At 44.9% G+C, this 24,512-nt stretch overlaps 2 protein-coding genes across 10 annotated transcripts in view; one reads left to right on the top strand and one right to left on the bottom strand.

Moving 5' to 3' along the window:
* The window catches only part of LOC106565640 (rootletin), a 48,825-nt gene extending 29,722 nt beyond the window's left edge, over positions 1–19,103 (top strand). For 3 of the 6 annotated variants that reach the window (XM_014132968.2, XM_014132966.1, XM_014132965.1), the window contains exons 34-38: positions 129–329; positions 3,223–3,354; positions 15,155–15,196; positions 17,675–17,848; positions 17,936–19,103. In XM_014132968.2, coding sequence (XP_013988443.1) covers positions 129–329; positions 3,223–3,354; positions 15,155–15,196; positions 17,675–17,848; positions 17,936–18,022 — 636 coding nt within the window. In that variant the 3' untranslated portion in view covers positions 18,023–19,103. The remainder of the gene's footprint in view (positions 1–128; positions 330–3,222; positions 3,355–15,154; positions 15,197–17,674; positions 17,849–17,935) is intronic. The other 3 variants (XM_014132969.1, XM_014132967.1, XM_045691674.1) reach the window with 2 other exon arrangements.
* Positions 19,104–19,174: 71 nt separating this feature from the next.
* LOC100196274 (microfibrillar-associated protein 2) lies at positions 19,175–23,984 on the bottom strand. Of its 4 annotated transcripts, none has more exons than XM_014132915.2 (9): positions 23,838–23,958; positions 21,804–21,883; positions 21,603–21,653; positions 21,062–21,088; positions 20,748–20,831; positions 20,576–20,611; positions 20,372–20,459; positions 20,189–20,262; positions 19,175–20,066 (listed from the first exon to the last, which is right to left on the bottom strand). In XM_014132915.2, the coding sequence occupies exons 2-9, from the start codon at positions 21,832–21,834 to the stop codon at positions 19,963–19,965; spliced, it is 495 nt and encodes a 164-aa protein (XP_013988390.1). In that variant the 5' UTR covers positions 21,835–21,883; positions 23,838–23,958; the 3' UTR covers positions 19,175–19,962.
* Positions 23,985–24,512: the final 528 nt, after the last annotated feature.

Genomic DNA, 24,512 nt, shown 5'->3' with positions numbered 1-24,512 from the left:
GAGTGGTAAGGACATAGCCGGGGGGCATGTGAAGAATTTACATTTAAAAAAATGTAACGAAAAAGAGCGGGAGACATAGGCCTGTATCTCATCTGTATAGCTGTTCCCTCACCCTGTCTCTCCTTTAGGCCCTGCGTCAGCGGTCTGACAGTCTAACAGAAGCCCAGCGCAGTGCCCAGTCTGCCCAGACAGAGAGGGTGTCTGCAGAGGAGAGGCTGCGGGGGCTGCAGAGGGCCGTGGCCATGCTGGAGACAGAGAAGAAGGACGCAGAGAGACAGGCCGTCCGCCTGGAGAAGGACAAAAACGCACTGAGAAATACACTGGACAAGGTGAGACAGGAGTGAGAGAAAAATGAACCACACACAGAACATTAGGAATATCAAATCAAATTTTATTAGTCACATGCGCCAAATACAACAGATGTAGACCTTACATTGAAATGCTTACTTACAAGCCCCTATGATGAATATGACTGTCGAAAAAAGTTGGGAGTATTGATTTTCAAACAGTTCAATCCAGGAAGTGAATTTAAATGCAGTTCATGAATGAAAAAAATCCTCTGAAAATAATGGCCGGTTTTCAATTAACTTCCTCAATTAACTGGATTAAACATGGAAATCAAATCAAAGTTTATTTGTTACAAGCAGTTCAAGAAATAGAGTTAAGAAAATATTTACTAAATAAACTAAAGTAAAAAATACAATTTGGGTAACTGGAGTGTTTGACCATTTTTTGGGCCTTCCTCTGACACCGCCTGGTATATAGGGCCTGGATGGCAGGAAGCTTGGCCCCAGTGATGTACTGGGCCATTCACACTACCCTCTGTAGCGCCTTACGGTCTGATGCTGAGCAGTTGCCATACCAGGCGGTGATGCAACCGGTCAGGATGCTGAGGGGGAAGAGGTGTTGTTGTGCCCTCTTCATGACTGTCTTGGTGTGTTTGGACCATGATAGTTTGTTGATGATGTGGACACCAAGGAACTTGAAACTCTCGGCCCGTTCCACTACAGCCCAATTGATGTTATAGTCCACAATCAGCTCCTTTGTCTTGCTCACATTGAGGGAGAGGTTGTTGTCCTGGCACCACACTGCCAGGTTTCTGACCTCCTCCCTATAGGCTGTCTCATCGTTGTCGGTGATCACTGTTGTTTCATCAGCAAACTTAGCGATGGTGTTGGAGTCGTGCTAGGCCACGCAGTCGTGGGTGAACAGGGAGTACAGGAGGGGACTAAGCATGCACCCCTGAGGAGACCCCATTGTTGAGGATCAGCGTGGCAGATGTGTTTGTGCCTACCCTTACAACCATCAGGAAGTCCAGGATCCAGTTGCAGATGGAGGTGTTTAGCTTAGTGATGAGCTTTGTGGGCACTATGGTGTTGATCGCTGAACTGTAGTCAATGAACAGCATTCTCACATAGGTGTTCCTTTTGTCCAGGTGGGAAAGGGCAGTGTGGAGTGCAGTTGAGATTGCGTCATCTGTGGATCTGTTTAGGCGGTAGGCGAATTGGAGTGGGTCAAGGGTTTCCAGGATGATGGTGTTGATGTTTTTATTTCATTTTTTAAAAAGTAATCTTTATTTAACTAGGCAAGTCAGTTAAGAACACATTCTTATTTACAATGACAGCCTAGGAACAGTGGGTTAACTGCCTTGTTCAGGGGCAGAATGGCAGATCTTTTAACCTTGTCAGCTCGGGGATTTGATCTTTCGGTTACTGGCCCAACGCTCTAACCACTAGGCAACCTGCCGTCGTGAGCCATGACCAGCCTTTCAAAGCACTTCATGGCTACCAATTTGAGTGCTATGGGGCAGTAGTCATTTTACCTTCACTTTCTTTGGCACATGGACTATGGTGGTCTGCTTGACATGTAGGTATTACAGACTCGTGCAGGGAGAGGTTGAAAATGTCAGTGAAGACACTTGCCAGTTGGTTCGTGCATACTCTGAGTACAGCTGGTGCTCTCATGCATGCTTCAGTGTTGCTTGCCTCGAAGCAAGCATAAAAGGCATTTAACTTGTCTGGTATACTCGCGTCACTGGGCAGCTCACGGCTGGGTTTCCCTTTGTAGTCCTCAATGCCATCCTGGAACATATTCCAGTCTGTGCTAGCAAAACAGTCCTGTAGCATCCGCGTCATCTGACCACTTCCGTATTGAGCGAGTCATTGGTACTTCCTGCTTTAGTTTTTGCTTGTAAGCAGGAATCAGGAGGATAGATTTATGGACAGATTTGCCAAATGGAGGGCGAGGGAGAGCTTTGTATGCGCCTCTGTGTGTGGCGTAAAGGTGGTCTAGAGTTTTTTTCCCCCTCTGGTTGCACATGTGACATGCTGGTAGAAATGTAAGTTTGCCTGCATTAAAGTCCCCGGCCACTGGAAGCGCCGATTCTGGATGAGCATTTTCTTGTTTGCTTATGGACTTATACAGCTTGTTGAGTGCGGCCTTAGTGCCAGCATCGGTTTGTGATGGTAAATAGACGGCTACGAATAATATGAATGACAACTCTCTCGCTAGTTAGTGTGGTCTACAGTTTATCATTGGGTACTCTACCTCAGGCGAGCAATACCTTGAGACTGTTATTGACAAATAGACACACACCCCTGCCCCTTGTCTTACCAGACGTATATATGCTCTGTCCTGCCGATGCATGGAAACCCCAGCCAGCTCTATATTATCCGTGTCGTCGTTCGGCCACGACTCGGTGAAACATAAACTATTTCAGTTTTTATGTCCGGTTGCTAGGATAGTCTTGAACGTAGATCATCCAGTTTTTTTCCCCAGTGATTTCACATTGGCCAATAGGACGGATGGTAGTGTGTGTTTACCCACTTGCCGACGAATTCTCACAAGGCACCACAAACTCTGCCCCCGGTATCTCCGTCTTTTTTTCACGCGAATGACATGGATTTGGGCCTGGTCTCGGGGAAGCAGTATATCCTTTGCGTCGGACTCATTAAAGAAAAGATCTTTGTCTTGTTTGAGGTGAGTAATCTCTTCTGATGTCTAGAAGCTATTTTCAGTCATAAGAGACAGTAGCAGCAGCATTATGTGCAAAATAAGTTACAAACAATGCGAAAAAACAAACTAAATAGCAGAGGTGGTTAGGAGCCCGTAAAACGTCAGCCATCCCCGCCGGCGCCATTGGGGAAGGCTGCTGTTTTGACCCCAATATCTACTGTTGATTGATATTGAGGTGATTCTGACCATGTATGACTGTTTCTCCAGGTGGAGCGTCAGAAGCTAAAGACAGAGGAGGGCAGCATGCGTCTGTCTGCAGAGAAAGGCCGTCTGGATCGCTCCCTCACCACCGCAGAGCAGGAACTGCAGGACGCACAGAGACAGATAGCACTGCTACAGGTAGGCAGGAGACACAGAGACACATAGCACTGCTACAGGTAGACAGAGATACAGAGACACATAGCACTGCTACAGGTAGACAGAGATACAGAGACACATAGCACTGCTACAGGTAGGCAGGAGACACAGAGACACATAGCACTGCTACAGGTAGACAGAGATACAGAGACACATAGCACTGCTACAGGTAGGCAGGAGACACAGAGACACATAGCACTGCTACAGGTAGACAGAGATACAGAGACACATAGCACTGCTACAGGTAGGCAGGAGACACAGAGACACATAGCACTGCTACAGGTAGACAGAGATACAGAGACACATAGCACTGCTACAGGTAGACAGAGACATGCAGAGAGACATAGCACTGTTACAGGTCGACAGGGATACATAGACACATAGCACTGCTACAGGTAGACAGGGATACAGAGACACATAGCACTGCTACAGGTAGACAGAGATATGCAGAGACACATAGCACTGCTACAGGTAGACAGAGATATGCAGAGACACATAGCACTGTTACAGGTAGACAGAGATATCTTAGAGACACATAGCACTGCTACAGGTAGACAGGAGACACAGAGACACATAGCAATGCTACAGGTAGACAGAGAGATACAGAGACACATAGCACTGCTACAGGTAGACAGAGAGATACAGAGACACATAGCACTGATACAGAGATACAGAGACACATAGCACTGCTACAGGTAGACATAGATATGCAGAGACACATAGCACTGCTACAGGTAGACAGAGATACAGAGACACATAGCACTGCTACAGGTAGGCAGAGATACAGAGACAGATAGCACTGTTACAAGTAGACAGAGAGATGCAGAGAGACATAGCACTGTTACAGGTAGGCAGGAGACACAGAGACACATAGCACTGCTACAGGTAGACAGAGATACAGAGACACATAGCACTGCTACAGGTAGACAGAGAGATGCAGAGACACATAGCACTGCTACAGGTAGACAGAGATACAGAGACACATAGCACTGATACAGGTCAGAGATACAGAGACACATAGCACTGCTACAGGTAGGCAGAGAGATGCAGAGACACATAGCACTGATACAGGTAGACAGAGAGATGCTTAGAGACATAGCACTGCTACAGGTAGGCAGGAGACACAGAGAGACATAGCACTGTTACAGGTAGACAGAGAGATACAGAGACACATAGCACTGATACAGGTAGACAGAGAGATACAGAGACACATAGCACTGATACAGAGATACAGAGACACATAGCACTGCTACAGGTAGACAGAGAGATGCAGAGAGACATAGCACTGCTACAGGTAGACAGAGATACAGAGACACATAGCACTGCTACAGGTAGACAGAGAGATGCAGAGACACATAGCACTGATACAGGTAGACAGAGATACAGAGACACATAGCACTGATACAGAAGATACAGAGACACATAGCACTGCTACAGGTAGACAGAGATACAGAGACACATAGCACTGCTACAGGTAGACAGAGATACAGAGACACATAGCACTGCTACAGGTAGACAGAGATACAGAGACACATAGCACTGATACAGAGATACAGAGACACATAGCACTGCTACAGTTAGACAGAGATACAGAGACACATAGCACTGCTACAGGTAGGCAGAGATACAGAGACAGATAGCACTGTTACAAGTAGACAGAGAGATGCAGAGAGACAAACAGAGACACATAGCACTGATACAGAGATACAGAGACACATAGCACTGCTACAGGTAGACAGAGATACAGAGACACATAGCACTGCTACAGGTAGACAGAGATACAGAGACACATAGCACTGCTACAGGTAGACAGAGAGATGCAGAGAGACATAGCACTGCTACAGGTAGACAGAGACATGCAGAGAGACATAGCGGTGTTACAGGTCGGCAGGAGACACAGAGACACAGCACTGCTACAGGTAGACAGAGATACATAGACACATAGCACTGCTACAGGTAGACAGGGATACATAGACACATAGCACTGCTACAGGTAGACAGGGATACATAGACACATAGCACTGCTACAGGTAGACAGAGATACAGAGACACATAGCACTGCTACAGGTAGACAGAGAGATGCAGAGAGACATAGCACTGCTACAGGTAGACAGAGAGATGCAGAGACATAGCACTGCTACAGGTAGGCAGAGAGATGCAGAGACACATAGCACTGATACAGGTAGACAGAGAGATGCTTAGAGACACATAGCACTGCTACAGGTAGGCAGAGATACAGAGACACATAGCACTGCTACAGGTAGACAGAGATACAGAGACACATAGCACTGCTACAGGTAGGCAGGAGACACAGAGAGACATAGCACTGTTACAGGTAGACAGAGAGATACAGAGACACATAGCACTGCTACAGAGATACAGAGACACATAGCACTGCTACAGGTAGACAGAGAGATGCAGAGAGACATAGCACTGCTACAGGTAGACAGAGATACAGAGACACATAGCATTGCTACAGGTAGACAGAGATACAGAGACACATAGCACTGCTACAGGTAGACAGAGATACAGAGACACATAGCACTGCTACATGTAGACAGAGATACAGAGACAGATAGCACTGATACAGGTAGACAGAGATACAGAGACACATAGCACTGCTACAGGTAGACAGAGATACAGAGACAGATAGCACTGATACAGGTAGACAGAGATACAGAGACAGATAGCACTGATACAGAGATACAGAGACACATAGCACTGTTACAGGTAGACAGAGATACAGAGATACAGAGACAGATAGCACTGATACAGGTAGACAGAGATACAGAGACACATAGCACTGATACAGAGATACAGAGATACAGAGACACTTAGCACTGCTACAGGTAGACAGAGATACAGAGACACATAGCACTGCTACAGGTAGACAGAGATACAGAGACACATAGCACTGATACAGGTAGGCAGGAGACACAGAGACACATAGCACTGATACAGAGATACAGAGACACATAGCACTGCTACAGGTAGACAGAGAGATGCAGAGAGACATAGCAGTGCTACAGGTAGACAGAGACACATAGCATTGCTACAGGTAGACAGAGATACAGAGACACATAGCACTGCTACAGGTAGACAGAGATACAGAGACACATAGCACTGCTACAGGTAGACAGAGATACAGAGAGACATAGCACTGCTACATGTAGACAGAGAGATACAGAGATACATAGCACTGCTACAGGTAGACAGAGAGACATAGCACTGCTACATGTAGACAGAGAGATACAGAGATACATAGCACTGCTACAGGTAGACAGAGATACAGAGATACATAGCACTGCTACAGGTAGACAGAGATACAGAGACACATAGCACTGATACAGGTAGACAGAGATACAGAGACACATAGCACTGATACCGGTAGACAGAGATACAGAGACACATAGCACTGATACAGGTAGACAGAGATACAGAGATACATAGCACTGCTACAGGTAGACAGAGATACAGAGACACATAGCACTGCTACAGGTAGACAGAGATACAGAGACACATAGCACTGCTACAGGTAGACAGAGATACAGAGACAGATAGCACTGTTACAGGTAGACAGAGATACAGAGACACATAGCACTGCTACAGGTAGACAGAGATACAGAGACACTTAGCACTGCTACAGGTAGACAGAGATACAGAGACACATAGCACTGATACAGAAATACAGAGACACATAGCACTGCTACAGGTAGACAGAGATACAGAGACACATAGCACTGCTACAGGTAGACAGAGATACAGAGACACATAGCACTGCTACAGGTAGACAGAGATACAGAGACACATAGCACTGATACCGGTAGACAGAGATACAGAGACACATAGCACTGATACAGGTAGACAGAGATACAGAGATACATAGCACTGCTACAGGTAGACAGAGATACAGAGACACATAGCACTGCTACAGGTAGACAGAGATACAGAGACACATAGCACTGATACCGGTAGACAGAGATACAGAGACACATAGCACTGATACAGGTAGACAGAGATACAGAGATACATAGCACTGCTACAGGTAGACAGAGATACAGAGACACATAGCACTGCTACAGGTAGACAGAGATACAGAGACACATAGCACTGATACCGGTAGACAGAGATACAGAGACACATAGCACTGATACCGGTAGACAGAGATACAGAGACACATAGCACTGATACAGGTAGACAGAGATACAGAGATACATAGCACTGCTACAGGTAGACAGAGATACAGAGACACATAGCACTGCTACAGGTAGACAGAGATACAGAGACAGATAGCACTGATACAGGTAGACAGAGATACAGAGACAGATAGCACTGATACAGAGATACAGAGACACATAGCACTGTTACAGGTAGAGAGAGATACAGAGATACATAGCACTGCTACAGGTAGACAGAGATACAGAGACACATAGCAGTGATACAGAGATACAGAGACACATAGCACTGCTACAGGTAGACAGAGATACAGAGACACATAGCACTGCTACAGGTAGACAGAGAGACATAGCACTGCTACAGGTAGACAGAGATACAGAAACACATAGCACTGCTACAGGTAGACAGAGATACAGAGACACATAGCACTGATACAGGTAGACAGAGATACAGAGACACATAGCACTGCTACAGGTAGACAGAGATACAGAGACACATAGCACTGCTACAGGTAGACAGAGATACAGAGACACATAGCACTGATACAGAGATACAGAGACACATAGCACTGCTACAGGTAGACAGAGAGATACAGAGACACATAGCACTGATACAGGTAGACAGAGATACAGAGACACATAGCACTGCTACAGGTAGACAGAGATACAGAGACACATAGCACTGATACAGGTAGACAGAGAGATGCAGTGACACATAGCACTGCTACAGAGACACATAGCACTGCTACAGGTAGACAGAGATACAGAGACACATAGCACTGCTACAGGTAGACAGAGATACGGAGACACATAGCACTGTTACAGGTAGACAGAGATACAGAGACACATAGCACTGATACAGGTAGGCAGGAGACACAGAGACACATAGCACTTATACAGAGATACAGAGACACATAGCACTGCTACAGGTAGACAGAGAGATGCAGAGAGACATAGCACTGCTACAGGTAGACAGAGATACAGAGACACATAGCACTGCTACAGGTAGACAGAGATACAGAGACACATAGCACTGCTACAGGTAGACAGAGATACAGAGAGACATAGCACTGCTACATGTAGACAGAGAGATACAGAGATACATAGCACTGCTACAGGTAGACAGAGAGACATAGCACTGCTACATGTAGACAGAGAGATACAGAGTTACATAGCACTGCTACAGGTAGACAGAGATACATAGCACTGCTACAGGTAGACAGAGATACAGAGACACATAGCACTGATACAGGTAGACAGAGATACAGAGACACATAGCACTGATACAGGTAGACAGAGATACAGAGATACATAGCACTGCTACAGGTAGACAGAGATACAGAGACACATAGCACTGCTACAGGTAGACAGAGATACAGAGACAGATAGCACTGATACAGGTAGACAGAGATACAGAGACAGATAGCACTGATACAGAGATACAGAGACACATAGCACTGTTACAGGTAGACAGAGATACAGAGATACATAGCACTGCTACAGGTAGACAGAGATACAGAGACACATAGCACTGATACAGAGATACAGAGATACAGAGACACTTAGCACTGCTACAGGTAGACAGAGATACAGAGACACATAGCACTGCTACAGGTAGACAGAGAGACATAGCACTGCTACAGGTAGACAGAGATACAGAGACACATAGCACTGCTACAGGTAGACAGAGATACAGAGACACATAGCACTGCTACAGGTAGACAGAGATACAGAGACACATAGCACTGATACAGGTAGACAGAGATACAGAGACACATAGCACTGCTACAGGTAGACAGAGATACAGAGACACATAGCACTGCTACAGGTAGACAGAGATACAGAGACACATAGCACTGATACAGAGACACATAGCACTGCTACAGGTAGACAGAGAGATACAGAGACACATAGCACTGCTACAGGTAGACAGAGAGATACAGAGACACATAGCACTGCTACAGGTAGACAGAGATACAGAGACACATAGCACTGCTACAGGTAGACAGAGATACAGAGACACATAGCACTGATACAGAGATACAGAGACACATAGCACTGCTACAGGTAGACAGAGATACAGAGACAGATAGCACTGATACAGAGATACAGAGACACATAGCACTGCTACATGTAGACAGAGATACAGAGACAGATAGCACTGTTACAGGTAGACAGAGATACAGAGACACATAGCACTGCTACAGGTAGACAGAGATACAGAGACACATAGCACTGCTACAGGTAGACAGAGATACAGAGACACATAGCAGAGATACAGAGACACATAGCACTGCTACGGGTAGACAGAGAAACAGAGACACATAGCACTGCTACAGGTAGACAGAGATACAGAGACACATAGCACTGCTACAGGTAGACAGAGATACAGAGACACATAGCACTGCTACAGGTAGACAGAGATACAGAGACACATAGCACTGATACAGGTAGACAGAGATACAGAGACACATAGCACTGCTACAGGTAGACAGAGATACAGAGACACATAGCACTGCTACAGGTAGACAGAGATACAGAGACACATAGCACTGATACAGAGATACAGAGACACATAGCACTGCTACAGGTAGACAGATATACAGAGACACATAGCACTGCTACAGGTAGACAGAGATACAGAGACACATAGCACTGATACAGGTAGACAGAGATACAGAGACACATAGCACTGCTACAGGTAGACAGAGATACAGAGACAGATAGCACTGTTACAGGTAGACAGAGATACAGAGACACATAGCACTGCTACAGGTAGACAGAGATACAGAGACACATAGCACTGCTACAGGTAGACAGAGATACAGAGACACATAGCAGAGATACAGAGACACATAGCACTGCTACGGGTAGACAGAGAAACAGAGACACATAGCACTGCTACAGGTAGACAGAGATACAGAGACACATAGCACTGATACAGAGATACAGAGACACATAGCACTGCTACAGGTAGACAGAGATACAGAGACACATAGCACTGCTACAGGTAGACAGAGATACAGAGACACATAGCACTGCTACAGGTAGACAGAGATACAGAGACACATAGCACTGCTACAGGTAGACAGAGATACAGAGACACATAGCACTGATACAGAGATACAGAGACACATAGCACTGCTACAGGTAGACAGAGAGATACAGAGACACATAGCACTGCTACAGGTAGACAGAGATACGGAGACACATAGCACTGATACAGGTAGGCAGAGATACAGAGATACATAGCACTGCTACAGGTAGACAGAGATACAGAGACACATAGCACTGATACAGAGACACATAGCACTGCTACAGGTAGACAGAGAGATACAGAGACACATAGCACTGATACAGGTAGACAGAGATACAGAGACACATAGCACTGCTACAGGTAGACAGAGATACAGAGACACATAGCACTGATACAGGTAGACAGAGAGATGCAGAGACACATAGCACTGCTACAGGTAGACAGAGATACAGAGACACATAGCACTGCTACAGGTAGACAGAGACACGGAGACACATAGCACTGTTACAGGTAGACAGAGATACAGAGACACATAGCACTGATACAGGTAGGCGTGAGACACAGAGACACATAGCACTGATACAGAGATACAGAGACACATAGCACTGCTACAGGTAGACAGAGAGATGCAGAGAGACATAGCACTGCTACAGGTAGACAGAGACACATAGCATTGCTACAGGTAGACAGAGATACAGAGACACATAGCACTGCTACAGGTAGACAGAGATACAGAGACACATAGCACTGCTACAGGTAGACAGAGATACAGAGAGACATAGCACTGCTACATGTAGACAGAGAGATACAGAGATACATAGCACTGCTACAGGTAGACAGAGAGACATAGCACTGCTACATGTAGACAGAGAGATACAGAGATACATAGCACTGCTACAGGTAGACAGAGATACAGAGATACATAGCACTGCTACAGGTAGACAGAGATACAGAGACACATAGCACTGATACAGGTAGACAGAGATACAGAGACACATAGCACTGATACAGTTAGACAGAGAGACATAGCACTGCTACAGGTAGACAGAGATACAGAGACACATAGCACTGCTACAGGTAGACAGAGATACAGAGACACATAGCACTGCTACAGAGATACAGAGACACATAGCACTGCTACAGGTAGACAGAGATACAGAGACACATAGCACTGCTACAGGTAGACAGAGATCAGAGACACATAGCACTGCTACAGGTAGACAGAGAAAGACACATAGCACTGCTACAGGTAGACAGAGATACAGAGACACATAGCACTGCTACAGGTAGACAGAGATACAGAGACACATAGCACTGCTACAGGTAGACAGAGATACAGAGACACATAGCACTGATACAGGTAGACAGAGATACAGAGACACATAGCACTGCTACAGGTAGACAGAGATACAGAGACACATAGCACTGCTACAGGTAGACAGAGATACAGAGACACATAGCACTGATACAGAGATACAGAGACACATAGCACTGCTACAGGTAGACAGAGAGATACAGAGACACATAGCACTGCTACAGGTAGACAGAGAGATACAGAGACACATAGCACTGCTACAGGTAGACAGAGATACAGAGACACATAGCACTGCTACAGGTAGACAGAGATACAGAGACAGATAGCACTGCTACAGGTAGACAGAGATACAGAGACACATAGCACTGCTACAGGTAGACAGAGATACAGAGACACATAGCACTGCTACAGGTAGACAGAGATACAGAGACACATAGCACTGCTACAGGTAGACAGAGATACAGAGACACATAGCACTGCTACAGGTAGACAGAGATACAGAGACACATAGCACTGTTACAGGTAGACAGAGATACAGAGACACATAGCACTGATACAGGTAGGCAGGAGACACAGAGACACATAGCACTGATACAGAGACACATAGCACTGTTACAGGTAGACAGAGATACAGAGACAGATAGCACTGCTACAGGTAGACAGAGATACAGAGACACATAGCACTGTTACAGGTAGACAGAGATACAGAGACACATAGCACTGCTACAGGTAGACAGAGATACGGAGACACATAGCACTGCTACAGGTAGGCAGAGAGATGCTTAGAGACACATAGCACTGCTACGGGTAGACAGAGATACAGAGACACATAGCACTGCTACAGGTAGACAGAAATACAGAGACACATAGCACTGCTACAGAAATACAGAGACACATAGCACTGATACAGGTAGGCAGAGCGATACAGGCATTGGAGAAACACTGAGACTCCCTAACCTTCAGCAAGTGGGACAACCCCAACTGTTAAGACTTGGAAACTTTTATGTGGAGACCATTGGGTCAGACAAAGGAAGGCTAACTTTAAGATAATAGTGAGGTGACATTGACCATGTTGAGCACTACCAGTGAGTGTATTTCCTCAGCTGCTGTTGATTTCACGCTTGTCTGAAAGGTGACAGGAGAGAAAATGTGGATTCAGTTTAGAGCTAGGTGGTATATCATAAATACCGTTATTGATCCACATACCGGTATGGATTCTATAACAATATTTGTATACATTGCTAAATTAAATGACAAGTTGCACTACTCATAAAACATATTTAGAACTTGTGAACTCAGCAAAAAAAGAAACGTCCTCTCACTGTCAACTGTGTTTATTTTCAGCAAACTTAACATGTGTAAATATTTGTATGAACATAAGATTCAACAACTGAGACAAACTGAACAAGTTCCACAGACATGTGACTAACAGAAATGGAATAATGTGTCCCTGAACAAAGGGGGGGTCAAAATCAAAAGTAACAGTCAGTATCTGGTGTGGCCACCAGCTGCATTAAGTCCTGCAGTGCATCTCCTTCTCATGGACTGCACCAGATTTGACAATTCTTGCTGTGAGATGTTACCCTACTCTTCCACCAAGGCACCTGCAAGTTCCCGGACATTTCTGGGGGATTGGCCCTAGCCCTCACCCTCCGATCCAACAGGTCCCAGACGTGCTCAATGGGATTGAGATCCAGGCTCTTTGCTGACCATAGCAGAACACTGACATTCCTGTCTTGCAGGAAATCACGCACAAAACGAGCAGAATGGCTGGTGGCATTGTCATGCTGGAGGTTATGTCAGGATGAGCCTGCAGGAAGTGTACCACATGAGGGAGGAGGATGTCTTCCCTGTAACGCACAGCGTTGAGATTGCCTGCAAAAACAACAAACTCAGTCCGATGATGCTGTGACACACCGCCCCAGACCATGACGGACCCTCCACCTCCAAATCGATCCCCCTCCAGAGTACAGGCCTCGGTGTAACGCTCATTCCTTCGACGATAAACGTGAATCTGACCATCACCCCTGGTGAGACAAAACCACGACTCGTCAGTGAAGAGCACTTTTTGCCAGTTCTGTCTGGTCCAGTGAAAGTGGGTTTGTGCCCATAGACAACATTGTTGTCGGTGATGCCTGGTGAGGACCTGCCTTACAACAGGCCTACAAGCCCTCAGTCCAGCCTTTCTCAGCCTTTTGCAGACAGTCTGAGCACTGATGGAGGGATTGTGCGTTCCTGGTGTAATTCAGGCAGTTGTTGTTGCCATCCTGTACCTGTCCCGCACGTGTGACGTTCGGATGTACCGATCCTGTGCAGGTGTTGTTACACATGGTCTGCCACTGCGAGGATGATCAGCTGTCCGTCCTGTCTCTCTGTAGTGCTGTCTTAGGCGTCTCAGTACAGACATTGCAATTTATTGCCCTGGCCACATCTGCAGTCCTCATGCCTCCTTGCAGCATGCCTAAGGCACGTTCACGCAGATGAGCAGGGACCCTGGGCATCTTTATTTTGGTGTTTTTCAGAGTCAGTAGAAAGGCCTCTTTAGTGTCCTAAGTTTTCATAACTGTGACCTTAATTGCCTACCGTCTGTAAGCTGTTAGTGTCTTAACGACCGTTCCACAGGTGCATGTTCATTAATTGTTTGTGGTTCATTGAACAAGCATGGGAAACAGTGTTTAAACCCTTTACAATGACGATCTGTGAAGTTATTTGGATTTTTACAAATTATCTTTGAAAGACAGGGTGCTGAAAAAGGGACATTTCTTTTTTTGCTGATTTTATTATTCATAAACATCATATACCTCCATACCATCACCCAGCCCTAGTTCAGTTTCAGCATTTGAGTTTGTCATTCTGCTTATTTCCCCTTTGGCAGAATTATCAAAGGAGTCAAGATTGAGTTATTCATTCAGCCTTTAGTTAATTGTCAGTCAGTTGGTTTTCTGTGTGGGTCAGTATCACAACAAATTCAGTTTGAGACCAAAAAGGCCATGAACTGTATCTGGAATATGGTAATGAGATACTCATTATTTATATTACCATTTTCCCTAGTCACCCGCCAGTCTTTTTCTGGGGTCAAACTCAGAATACAATTTGAATCATTTGATAATGCCCAGCATTCATCAAAGTCAGGTCCAATAGACTTAACCTCTCCCCCACTTATCTCATAGTCAAACCACAATAACAAACCTCATTTACTGACGTGATTGGCTGATGTTGGAGGTGTTTATTCTTTATTTGGCTGCTTTGTGGAAGGAGGAGTTGGTGGATGTAAGAAAGAAGATCACTTTTTCTATGGTGAGTGTCTATTTCTCCAGTGATTGTTATACAGTCAGTGCACTCCTCTTTGAGTGATCAAATCCATGCAGAACAATTTTAACACTATAAGCAGTTGATCACCATAACCTCTATCACTATAAGCAGAATGTCCTGTAATAGAAGACGAGGCTAGTGTGTTCTTCTTGGTAGTTTTTACTCTGAAATTCTCAGTTCAGGTAAGTGAGGGGTTAGTCAGGCGAGACAGTGCTTTTGTTGCAGATTATTGTACATTCTTTTTCATTAGTTTAACCCTCCCACAGCGCCTTTCTGTTGTTCCCTGAGCTCCCTTTAAAGGCAGCCAAATGAAACCTCATGCAGGCTTAAGTGAGTTGGGATCAGTACAAAATGGCTGTAGCCCCGGGCCCTCTGGCTCTGAATGCATCTGCTGCTAGTTAGACACCTAATGTTGAGCAGAATTGTTTGGCTTGTTTGTTCTTGATCTGGACCCCTATGGTTTCTGTTACGGAGGAAGTTAAGAAAGTTTTACAAGAACGTGCACAGCTTGTTGAAAATAAATTTAGTATGAAAACTACATGATATAGCCTAGCTAGGAGGGCACTGTTGAATAGTGTTCTGTGGGTTTTCATTTGCTTTTGATTTCATTTTTAAGAGGCTACTATTCAGCATACGATGCCTTTGGAAAGTATTCAGACCCATTTACTTTTTCCACATTTTGGTAGGTTACAGCCTTATTCTAAAATGGATTAAATCGTTTTTTTCCCTCATCGGTTTACACACAATACCCCATAATGACAAAGCAAATACATGATTTGAGAAATGTTTGCTTATTTTTTCCAAATAAAAAACGGATACATACATTTACATAAGTATTCAGACCCTTAACTCAGTACTTTGTTGAAGCACCTTTGGCAGCAATTACAGCCTAGAGTCTTCTTGGTTATGATGCTACAAGCTTGGCACACCTGTATTTGGGGAGTTTCTCCCATTCTTCTCTGCAGATCCTCTCAAAGTATGTCAGGTTGGAAGGGGAGCGTTGCTGCACAGCTATTTTCAGGTCTCTCCAGAGATGTTTTATCGGGTTCAAGTCCGGACTCTGGTTGGGCCACTCAAGGACATTCAGAGATTTGTCCCAAAGCCACTCCTGTGTTGTCTTGTCTGTGTGCTTAGGGTCGTTGTCCTGTTAGAAGGTGAACCTTCACCCCAGTCTGAGGTCCTGAGCGCTCTGGAGCAGGCTTTCATCAAGGATCTCTCTGTACTTTATCCATTCATCTTTGCCTCGATCCTGACTAGTCTCCCAGTCCCTTCCGCTGAAAAACATCCCCATAGCAGGATGCTGTCACCACCATGCTTCACCGTAGGGATGGTGCCAGGTTTCCTCCAGAAGTGACGCTTGGCATTCAGGTCAAAGAGTTCCATCCTGGTTTCATCGGACCAGAGAATCTTGTTTCTCATGGTCTGAGAGTCTTTAGGTGCCTTTCGGGAAACTCCAAGCAGGCTGTCATGTGCCTTTTACTGAGGAGTGGCTTCCGTCTGGCCACTCTACCATAAAGGCCTGATTGGTGGAGTGCTGCAGAGATGGTTGTCCTTCTGGAAGGTCCTCCCATCTCCACAGAGGAACTCTAGAGCTCTGTCAGAGTGACCATCTGGTTTTTGGTCACCTCCCTGACCAAGGCCCTTCTCCCCTGATTGCTCAGTTTGGCCAGGCGGCCAGCTCTAGGAAGAGTCTTGGTGGTTCCAAACGTCTTGCATTTAAGAATGATGGAGGCCACTGTGTTCTTGGGGACCTTCAATGCTGTAGACATTTGTTGGTACCCTTCCCCAGATCTGTACCTGGATGATCAATGGAAACAGGAGGCACCTGAGCTCAATTTTGAGTCTCATAGCAAAGGGTCTGAATACTTATGTAAATAATGTATTTTTGTTTTTTATTTTCAAATACATTTGCAAAAATGTCTAAAAACCTGTTTTTGCTTTGTCATTATGGGGTATTGTGTGTCGATTGCTGAGGATTTTTTTTAAATCCATTTTAGAATAAGGCTGTAACATAACAAAATGTGGAAAAAGTCTTAGGGTTTGAATACTTTCCGAAGGCAGTGTTTATTACTGATTAGTCCATTTTAGATTCTCTTTCAATCCTTCGTCAACAGATTAATTTATCAAGGTCATGCATGTGAACCATGAGAATAGCTTTTCCTTTTATTGTGTCAGCCAATCAAGAAGCAGACGTCAAGTGACCACCACAGACGGGCTATTAACCATTTGTCGTCAGACCTCTCCCAGCCCCACCAGCTGTGTGTTTATGGTATCCCATGTAGTGTTGACATACCTCTTGTTAGTGTCTAGAAAACAACCCCAACCCTGTGTTGTTAACACTGAGACATGTCTCTGTCTGGGATTTGAGTTTGTCAGTGTGAAACCATGTCACTAACACTGTGACTTGCTGTGGCCCAGTGACTAACACTTTATCTGTGTATATTTATTTCTCTGTATATCCAGGCCCAGCTGGCTGAGATGGAGCAGTCCCACAATGTGAGTGAGAGCTCTGTGAGGCAGCGTGACGAGGTGATGCGTGAGGCGGAGAGGCTGAGGGTCGCCCAGAGGGAGGCAGAGAGGACCCTGGCCGCCCGGGAGAGAGCCCACCGCCACCGGGTCAAAGGGCTGGAGGAGCAGGTAGATACAGCCATGAGGTCAAAGGGCAAGAAGACATACCCTTAATGTCTGTCCCTGACCTCGTCTGTCTGTTTGTCCGTCCCACAGGTATCCACTCTGAAGGAGCAGCTGCAGCAGGAGATGAGGCGGAGGCAGCCATCTCTACCCACCTCCCTGATGTCTGGGGGGAACTGAGCAGTTCACCTGTGTCCCTCCATGGGTACTACAGCCCACTAACAGCTCCAAGAACCAATATCCAATCATCATCTCCTATGATTTGACACACGCCTCTCCTACTCAGGGAGAAAGTCAGCGATACCACAGGAGGAGACTGGATGATAGAAGTGTAATCCAGTACAACAGAGGAGGAATGAGATCCTCAGCTGCCAGTATACAGTTGGCCTGGATTCCCTCCCACACACACACACCAGCAGAACAGAATACAAAGGGAGAACTGAGTCTGAGTCACTGTTTGAGCACTAGGCAACAAATTGATCGGCCATATGAAGGAACTACTGTACTGTCCATCTTGCTAGTATTTGGTTGAGATTGAACCAACTATTTTGTCTGGACAAATAGACACTATTATATGTAGAGCAAATGATGTGACATTTATGTATATCAGTTTGTGATATACAAACACACAGGATCTATCATGGTCCACACGCACCAAGTCGTGAAGAGGGCACGACGACGCGTCTTCCCCTCAGGAGGCTGAGAAAATGTGGCTTGGGCCCTCAGATCCTCAGAAAGTTGTACAGCTGAGCCATTGAGAGCATCTTGACTGGCTGCATCACCGCTTGGTATGGCAACTGCTTGGCATCTGACCGCAAGGCGCTACACAGAGCAGTGTGGATCGCCCAGTAAATCACTGGGGCCAAGCTCCCTGCTATCTAGGACCTCTATACCAGGCGGTGTTAGAGGAAGGCCCCAAAAAATTGTCAAACAATTCAGCCAGCCAAGTCAAACGGTTCTCTCTGCTACCACATGACAAGCAGTACCGATGCACAAAGTCTGGACGCAACAGGACCCTGAACAGATTCTACTCCCAAGCCATAAGACTGTTAAATAGTTATGTATATCAGTTTGTGAATTTAGATTGATATACTTGTAACTAACTAGGAATAGCACATATCGAGGTACATTTATGATAGTTATCAGGATGATGTTTAGAGGATGGAAGCACATGCATCAATCATGTTTGTAAGGGAATTGAAACGAGAGAACAGTTGTGTATCTGTAAGAAATTAATGTTGATAAAGAATCTTTGACTACACTGCTTGTTTGTTTGATCCACATAAAGCACAAACAATCCAACTCATCAGAATTAGTCACACCAAGGTAAAGTTGTAGTAAAAAAAACATTTATTTTTTTCTCCAGTATAATGAAAGGGTTTTACAAAGCAGTAGTACAGTAACAATTTGTGAGCAGCCTTTTCAAAGCACTTCTTGCCACTGAGATGTGAACCTATGCAAGGTCACCAGCCAATGTAGCTCTAGTCACGTTGACCATGTTACACAATAACACTCGAGAGGTCAGGGGTCAGCACCCGTCTCTTCAAGTCTGATTGTCGCTGCTTGCCACCCAGTCAGTGCCAAGGCAGTGGGATGGTTATGGATGACTGAGTTTTGCTAATGCCTCTGTTGTTGAGGTCAGTAAGCAGTAGCTGTCACTCTGGCTGTCCCGTCATTACTATGACTGCTTTTCAACACAGGTATAGTAAACAACAAACATCACACAATGATTTAGAATATAGGGTAAAATTAGGCAGAAAAAACAAGATACAAATGTTGCTTTTTTTATGTGCCTCTCTGATTGCTGATTTCCATTCCTTAGCACCAGTGTGGTAGTGATTTTATAGCACCAGTGACGTTATACAGTCATCAATGTTCTGTTGAGTATAAAAGAATATATATATTTATCCATACACACGTTCTACTGATCCCACTTCTCATTATGTATGTAATTCTGAAAGGGAGGAGAGACGAGAAGAAACATGGGAGTTCTTTGGTACCAAAAAGTATGTGGAATACAGTCAAAGATTAAACAGAAAATGGGATGGGAAGGAGGTGGGATGTGGACCCTAGAGATGTGGCAGTATTTGGGCTGGTGTTCTCTGATGTGCCCCATGTTCTCAACACCCTCCACAGCTCTTCCCACAGCTGCTCCCCAGTGACCCACACTGGCCACTCACCGCAGCTACACCACAACGAGAGAACTGGTCACGGCACATGTCAGCTACAGAGAGAGAGAAGTGTTACAGGTTTTGTCCTTCACAGAGGTGAATACAAAACTGAACGGGTGTGTGTGTTTCTTTAGTGGGGACAGCTGGATGTGCATCGTATACAAGAACACCTCACCTCTTAGCAGCTCTTCATGCGCACACACAGTCCTGACACACACCTCCTTGTTGATCACATACACCCTTCGCAAGCTGAGGAGAGAGGAACGGTGTTACAGTGTGATGTTGAACACTTTATAATCCATGTTCAATGCTATCATGATAACAAGATAAGTTAAGGGTTTGGTGTGCAATATCAGACCTGTAGAAGCAGAGGCTATTCAGACACTGTTTGCATGGTTTGTGAACAGAGTAGAGTCTGGTACAGGGGTACTGCTCCTCTCGACAATCTACACAACACAAAACATATGAGCCATCCAACACAATCATCTACACACAGCATAATAGTCCAAGTCAGTCATCCATCAACAACTATACACACGGACCCTCCCTCGCTGTTTTTTACCTAGGGGGCCAGGTTCTGTGGGCTCTGTCTCTTGCGCTGAAACAAATCAGAAACTAACATTTGAATGGAATAACCCTGCTAATACGACAGAAGAACAGGACAGCGGATATAGATGTTGAACATACCAGTTGATAATAAATGTTGAATAGTAGATAATGAAAGGTGTGAGTACCAAACAGACCAGGACGTTCGGGACCAGGCAACGTTTGGGGAACCTTTAACAGAACCTGCTGCTGGACATCCGTGTCAGGATTATCTGATAGGGAGGGGTGAAGAGAGAAGAAGAGGGAGAAAAAGAGAGCAAGAAGAAGAGGGAGAGAGAGATGGAGAGCAACAAGGGAATTGCTGAATTCTCTCAAGGAAAATGAGGTACTGAGCGGGACTTTCAGTACATCACCAATGGGCAAAGAAGCTCTCTACATCAGTCTATCAAAACTAATGATACTACAGGAGTAGAATAGGTAACAAGATCACACAGTATCTTACCTGGGAAATAATCAGGGCCATAGTCCTCTGTGAAGCAAAATTAAAGGCACAGTATGAGATATTCCGTTTTTACATTGACTGATAAATGCTGATAAATACATTGTGATAAATGTACAGCAGGCAGGCTGACAGACAGGCAAGCAACCCTTTATGTGTGACAGATGAATAACAGATCTTCTCAAGCACAGTGGGGATTTCGCATAAAACGTTGCAAGTCTTGCAAGAATATAACATCGACCACCTGCTTTTAAAATTGGGAGGAAATGTACGGTAGATTGTCTTTGTGCATGACTTCATATTCAAGATGTTAGCAAATGCTGACATAGTAAGTGGTCATTGAAGTATTTACAATAGACAAATTACAATACACAGGACATTCAATGTTTCCATCTACCGGGTAAAATGGTAAATTTGACATGGAATACTCTTGGGGTGGGTAGGCAAAAGACATGAAATAATGCCCACGTGAAGAGACAGTACTGAGTCACGGTGTGTTTGTACACGTGGACAAACAGTGTAATAATGACATGGATGAACTCACCCAGGAAAGGAAATGGTTCTTGGTAGAGGGGGGGCTGAGCTAGCAGGAGGACTGTTGAGGCAAAGTTGCCTAAATGTTTAGGCAAAGGTGCTGGACAAGTGTTTTGTTGTATAGAATGTTTATTGGGTTAGTCTACTGTTTTGTGTACATTCGAGTGTTGTGTATATTATGCAGTGTTCAGTGTGACTGTGCTGGACTCACCTGGCATGGAGAGCAGTAGGAGGACTCTCATGATCGCTGTCTGTGTGGAGGTAGACTGACACTGAGGAGGAGAGAGAAGACTGTATACATTTTCAAAGGGTTACTGATTCCAAGTGATACAGAAACACACATCTGTTACATAGTCTACGCAGTGTCATAGATGTATTTCTGTGTCGTTTTTCAGACTCCCAACTGTGACAGTCTTTTACCCATGGGACTCTTGTCTTTTCCCTTCCATCTCTCTGCTATCCTGCATTCTGACCTCACCTCTTCCCTCTCTCTTTTACCCTCCACTCTGCCCTCCCCTGGCCCCAAACAGTCAGGGGAAAAAAGGAAAACTTTGACAGCAAGAATGTGTCTGTCTTTCTTAACAATCCCTCTGTTTTTCTCCTTTTCTCCATTCCACTACGAAACACTCTAAAGCAGACAGACCAGGGGCTAAATTCCAGGAAAAGAACCACTGAGCCCCTCCACCCCACCCCTCCTTCTCTCCCCATCTTCCATATTCCTCTCTCCACGTCTCTCATTTCCTCTATGTCGCCCTCTCTTGTCATTTCCCTGAACCCCTCCCCCTCTCTACTCCTCTCTCTCTAACAAGCAGAGAGCTGGCCAGGTTGAGTTCGTACAGTATGACCACTGTATGCCACGCCAAAAAGACAGAGAGAGAGAGAGAGAGTGAGGAAGGGGGCATTAGTGAAGAGAGAGAGAGGACTGTATTCTCAGAGGATAGCAGTACTCTGCTGCAATAAGACCCCCCTCCAATGCTTATTACAGTTTTCAAGTACATGACAATGGCACGGTAAAGTTCATAAACCATTTATAAACGGCAACAACTCACATTCAGTTGGGAACAATTGGCACAGAGAACAGTTTTTCTAACTAGACTGCTTATAAGTAACTGTGCAGACCACAATATTAGGCTACTTTCCTTGTGGAATGAACAAATACTTCTCCCCTTCTGTACTGCACACAATCAGACAGTCTAGCTTGTGTGTTTTTTGTGCACTGAGTGTGCCATCATGTGATCATCAGTGTGTGTATGTGTGAGTATCATCACATTTAAGGTTTCATACTATGAGGTCTGGCTGTAGTGTTTCAGAGTGTACGTGTATGTATGAAGGTATATGTCACCAAAGTGTGTGTGTGTTCAGATATTCCTCTTGTGCATCCCAGTGGCTATCGGAAACCATATGTTTTCACAGCACACATCTGGGAGCTATTACACCCTCCTCCTCAACCCCATTTCCCCCCTCTCCCCAGCCCTAACTGACCCCCTCCCCCAAAGAATGGGGACTTGGGAACAATGCAAACATGAAGAGGGAGAGCTCCCTCTCTTCATGCCTCCTCCTACTAAACACAGTTTGTGTTTTCAAGCACTATGTAAAAACATTTGATTTCTCTCTCCATCTCTTCCCCTGCCTCCAATCTCCTCCCCCTCTCCTCTTAACAACCCCCCATTAGTCCGCATTCTTTTTCTCCCTTGTCCTCTCATTTTATTTATGTTGGCCAGCCCCTCTCCATTGTATTGTCATTGCCCCCAGCTATAACCCCACCCCCTGGATTGCAGATTGCCCCATTCTCCACAACTGTGTAAACAGACAACAGACAACCTCATGTCAACCTATAACAATCTGAATAAATGAAAGATTTAAGTACCTGTTGAATAACTACATATGAGGCCCAATCATGTCGTGAATTGTAAAAGACAATCAGTTTAGTTGACAGGTCACCACTGCTTGCATGCTATTATTGAACTTGTAGACTTTGTATTTTATAGTTTTCTTTAGGTAGGCCTATAACGCGATACTGATGATGGATACAAATATGCATATTTCAAATAATTGATAAGTGATCAAAAATCCACACCACTCTGACACATGGTAAACGTTAAGAAATGTAGCCCAACTCCCTGGTCTTTGATTAATGGTCAAAATTCAAAGTAATCAAAATAAGCTGACATGCTTACAAATACATGTGAATACTGCAATTATTTCATATTTAAATATATTAATTTAAACAACTTGCAGTTCTTACCTCTATTTGAATTTAGCTCCGGCGATCCGCAAGTCTCATGCATCCGTCTTCAGCAACTTCTGACCGAACGCCACATTGTAGCGCCCCGCCTTCAAGCCCCCTCTCCCGCCTCTGTCGGTCACCTCGCCGACCCCCACCAACCAGACAGAAGACCATGGCACTGACTGCACATAAACCCCCTAACCCTCAATGATGGATAAATAGGGATGTTTTAAAGCAGTAGACCGTAGACACACAATTGATCTCAAGGCATATCATTTTTCGTGTATGATTTTGATTGTCCACGTCATTGTTCATGATAGGGGACAATCAATTAGCAGGGCAGTACCGTGTGACAACTTGTGCCATTTAAAAATAGTAGATACATTCATGATTCTATTTTATTGACTAATTTTCCATGGTGCATTTATGGCATGCCCAACAATAGGCTTCGGGAGACTCGCCAAATTGCGTACACTGAAGGGGCTTTTTTTGGACAGCGTCCTTGTTCTTCCTTTTCACTCAACTCCAGTTAAGTATGTGAAAGACTGACACCTAGAGGATATAGATTGAAATTACGGCGCTACCCACTGTAGCACACGTTCAGTATTTTTTTTATTTTGAGTATTTAGCTGATCCTAAAAACCCATCACCATTCAAATGCTGTACAAAGAATCCCACCACTCAATGAAGGTG

Source organism: Salmo salar, chromosome ssa12, assembly GCF_905237065.1.
Source record: "Salmo salar chromosome ssa12, Ssal_v3.1, whole genome shotgun sequence".
Classification (NCBI taxonomy): Eukaryota; Metazoa; Chordata; class Actinopteri; order Salmoniformes; family Salmonidae; genus Salmo; species Salmo salar.
The sequence above is the reverse complement of the archived record's forward strand: the minus strand, read 5'-3'. Positions and strand labels throughout refer to the sequence as shown.

What these genes read in the sequence shown, in the direction of transcription:
- LOC100196274 (XM_014132915.2), bottom strand. Translation starts at nt 21,834, where the DNA reads ATGAGAGTCCTCCTACTGCTCTCCATGCCAG. An exon ending in TGGCCCTGATTATTTCCCAG is followed by an intron (nt 20,832 to 21,061) that starts GTAAGATACTGT and finishes CCTCCCTATCAG; the next exon opens with ATAATCCTGACACGGATGTC. An exon ending in CGAACGTCCTGGTCTGTTTG is followed by an intron (nt 20,612 to 20,747) that starts GTACTCACACCT and finishes GATTTGTTTCAG; the next exon opens with CGCAAGAGACAGAGCCCACA.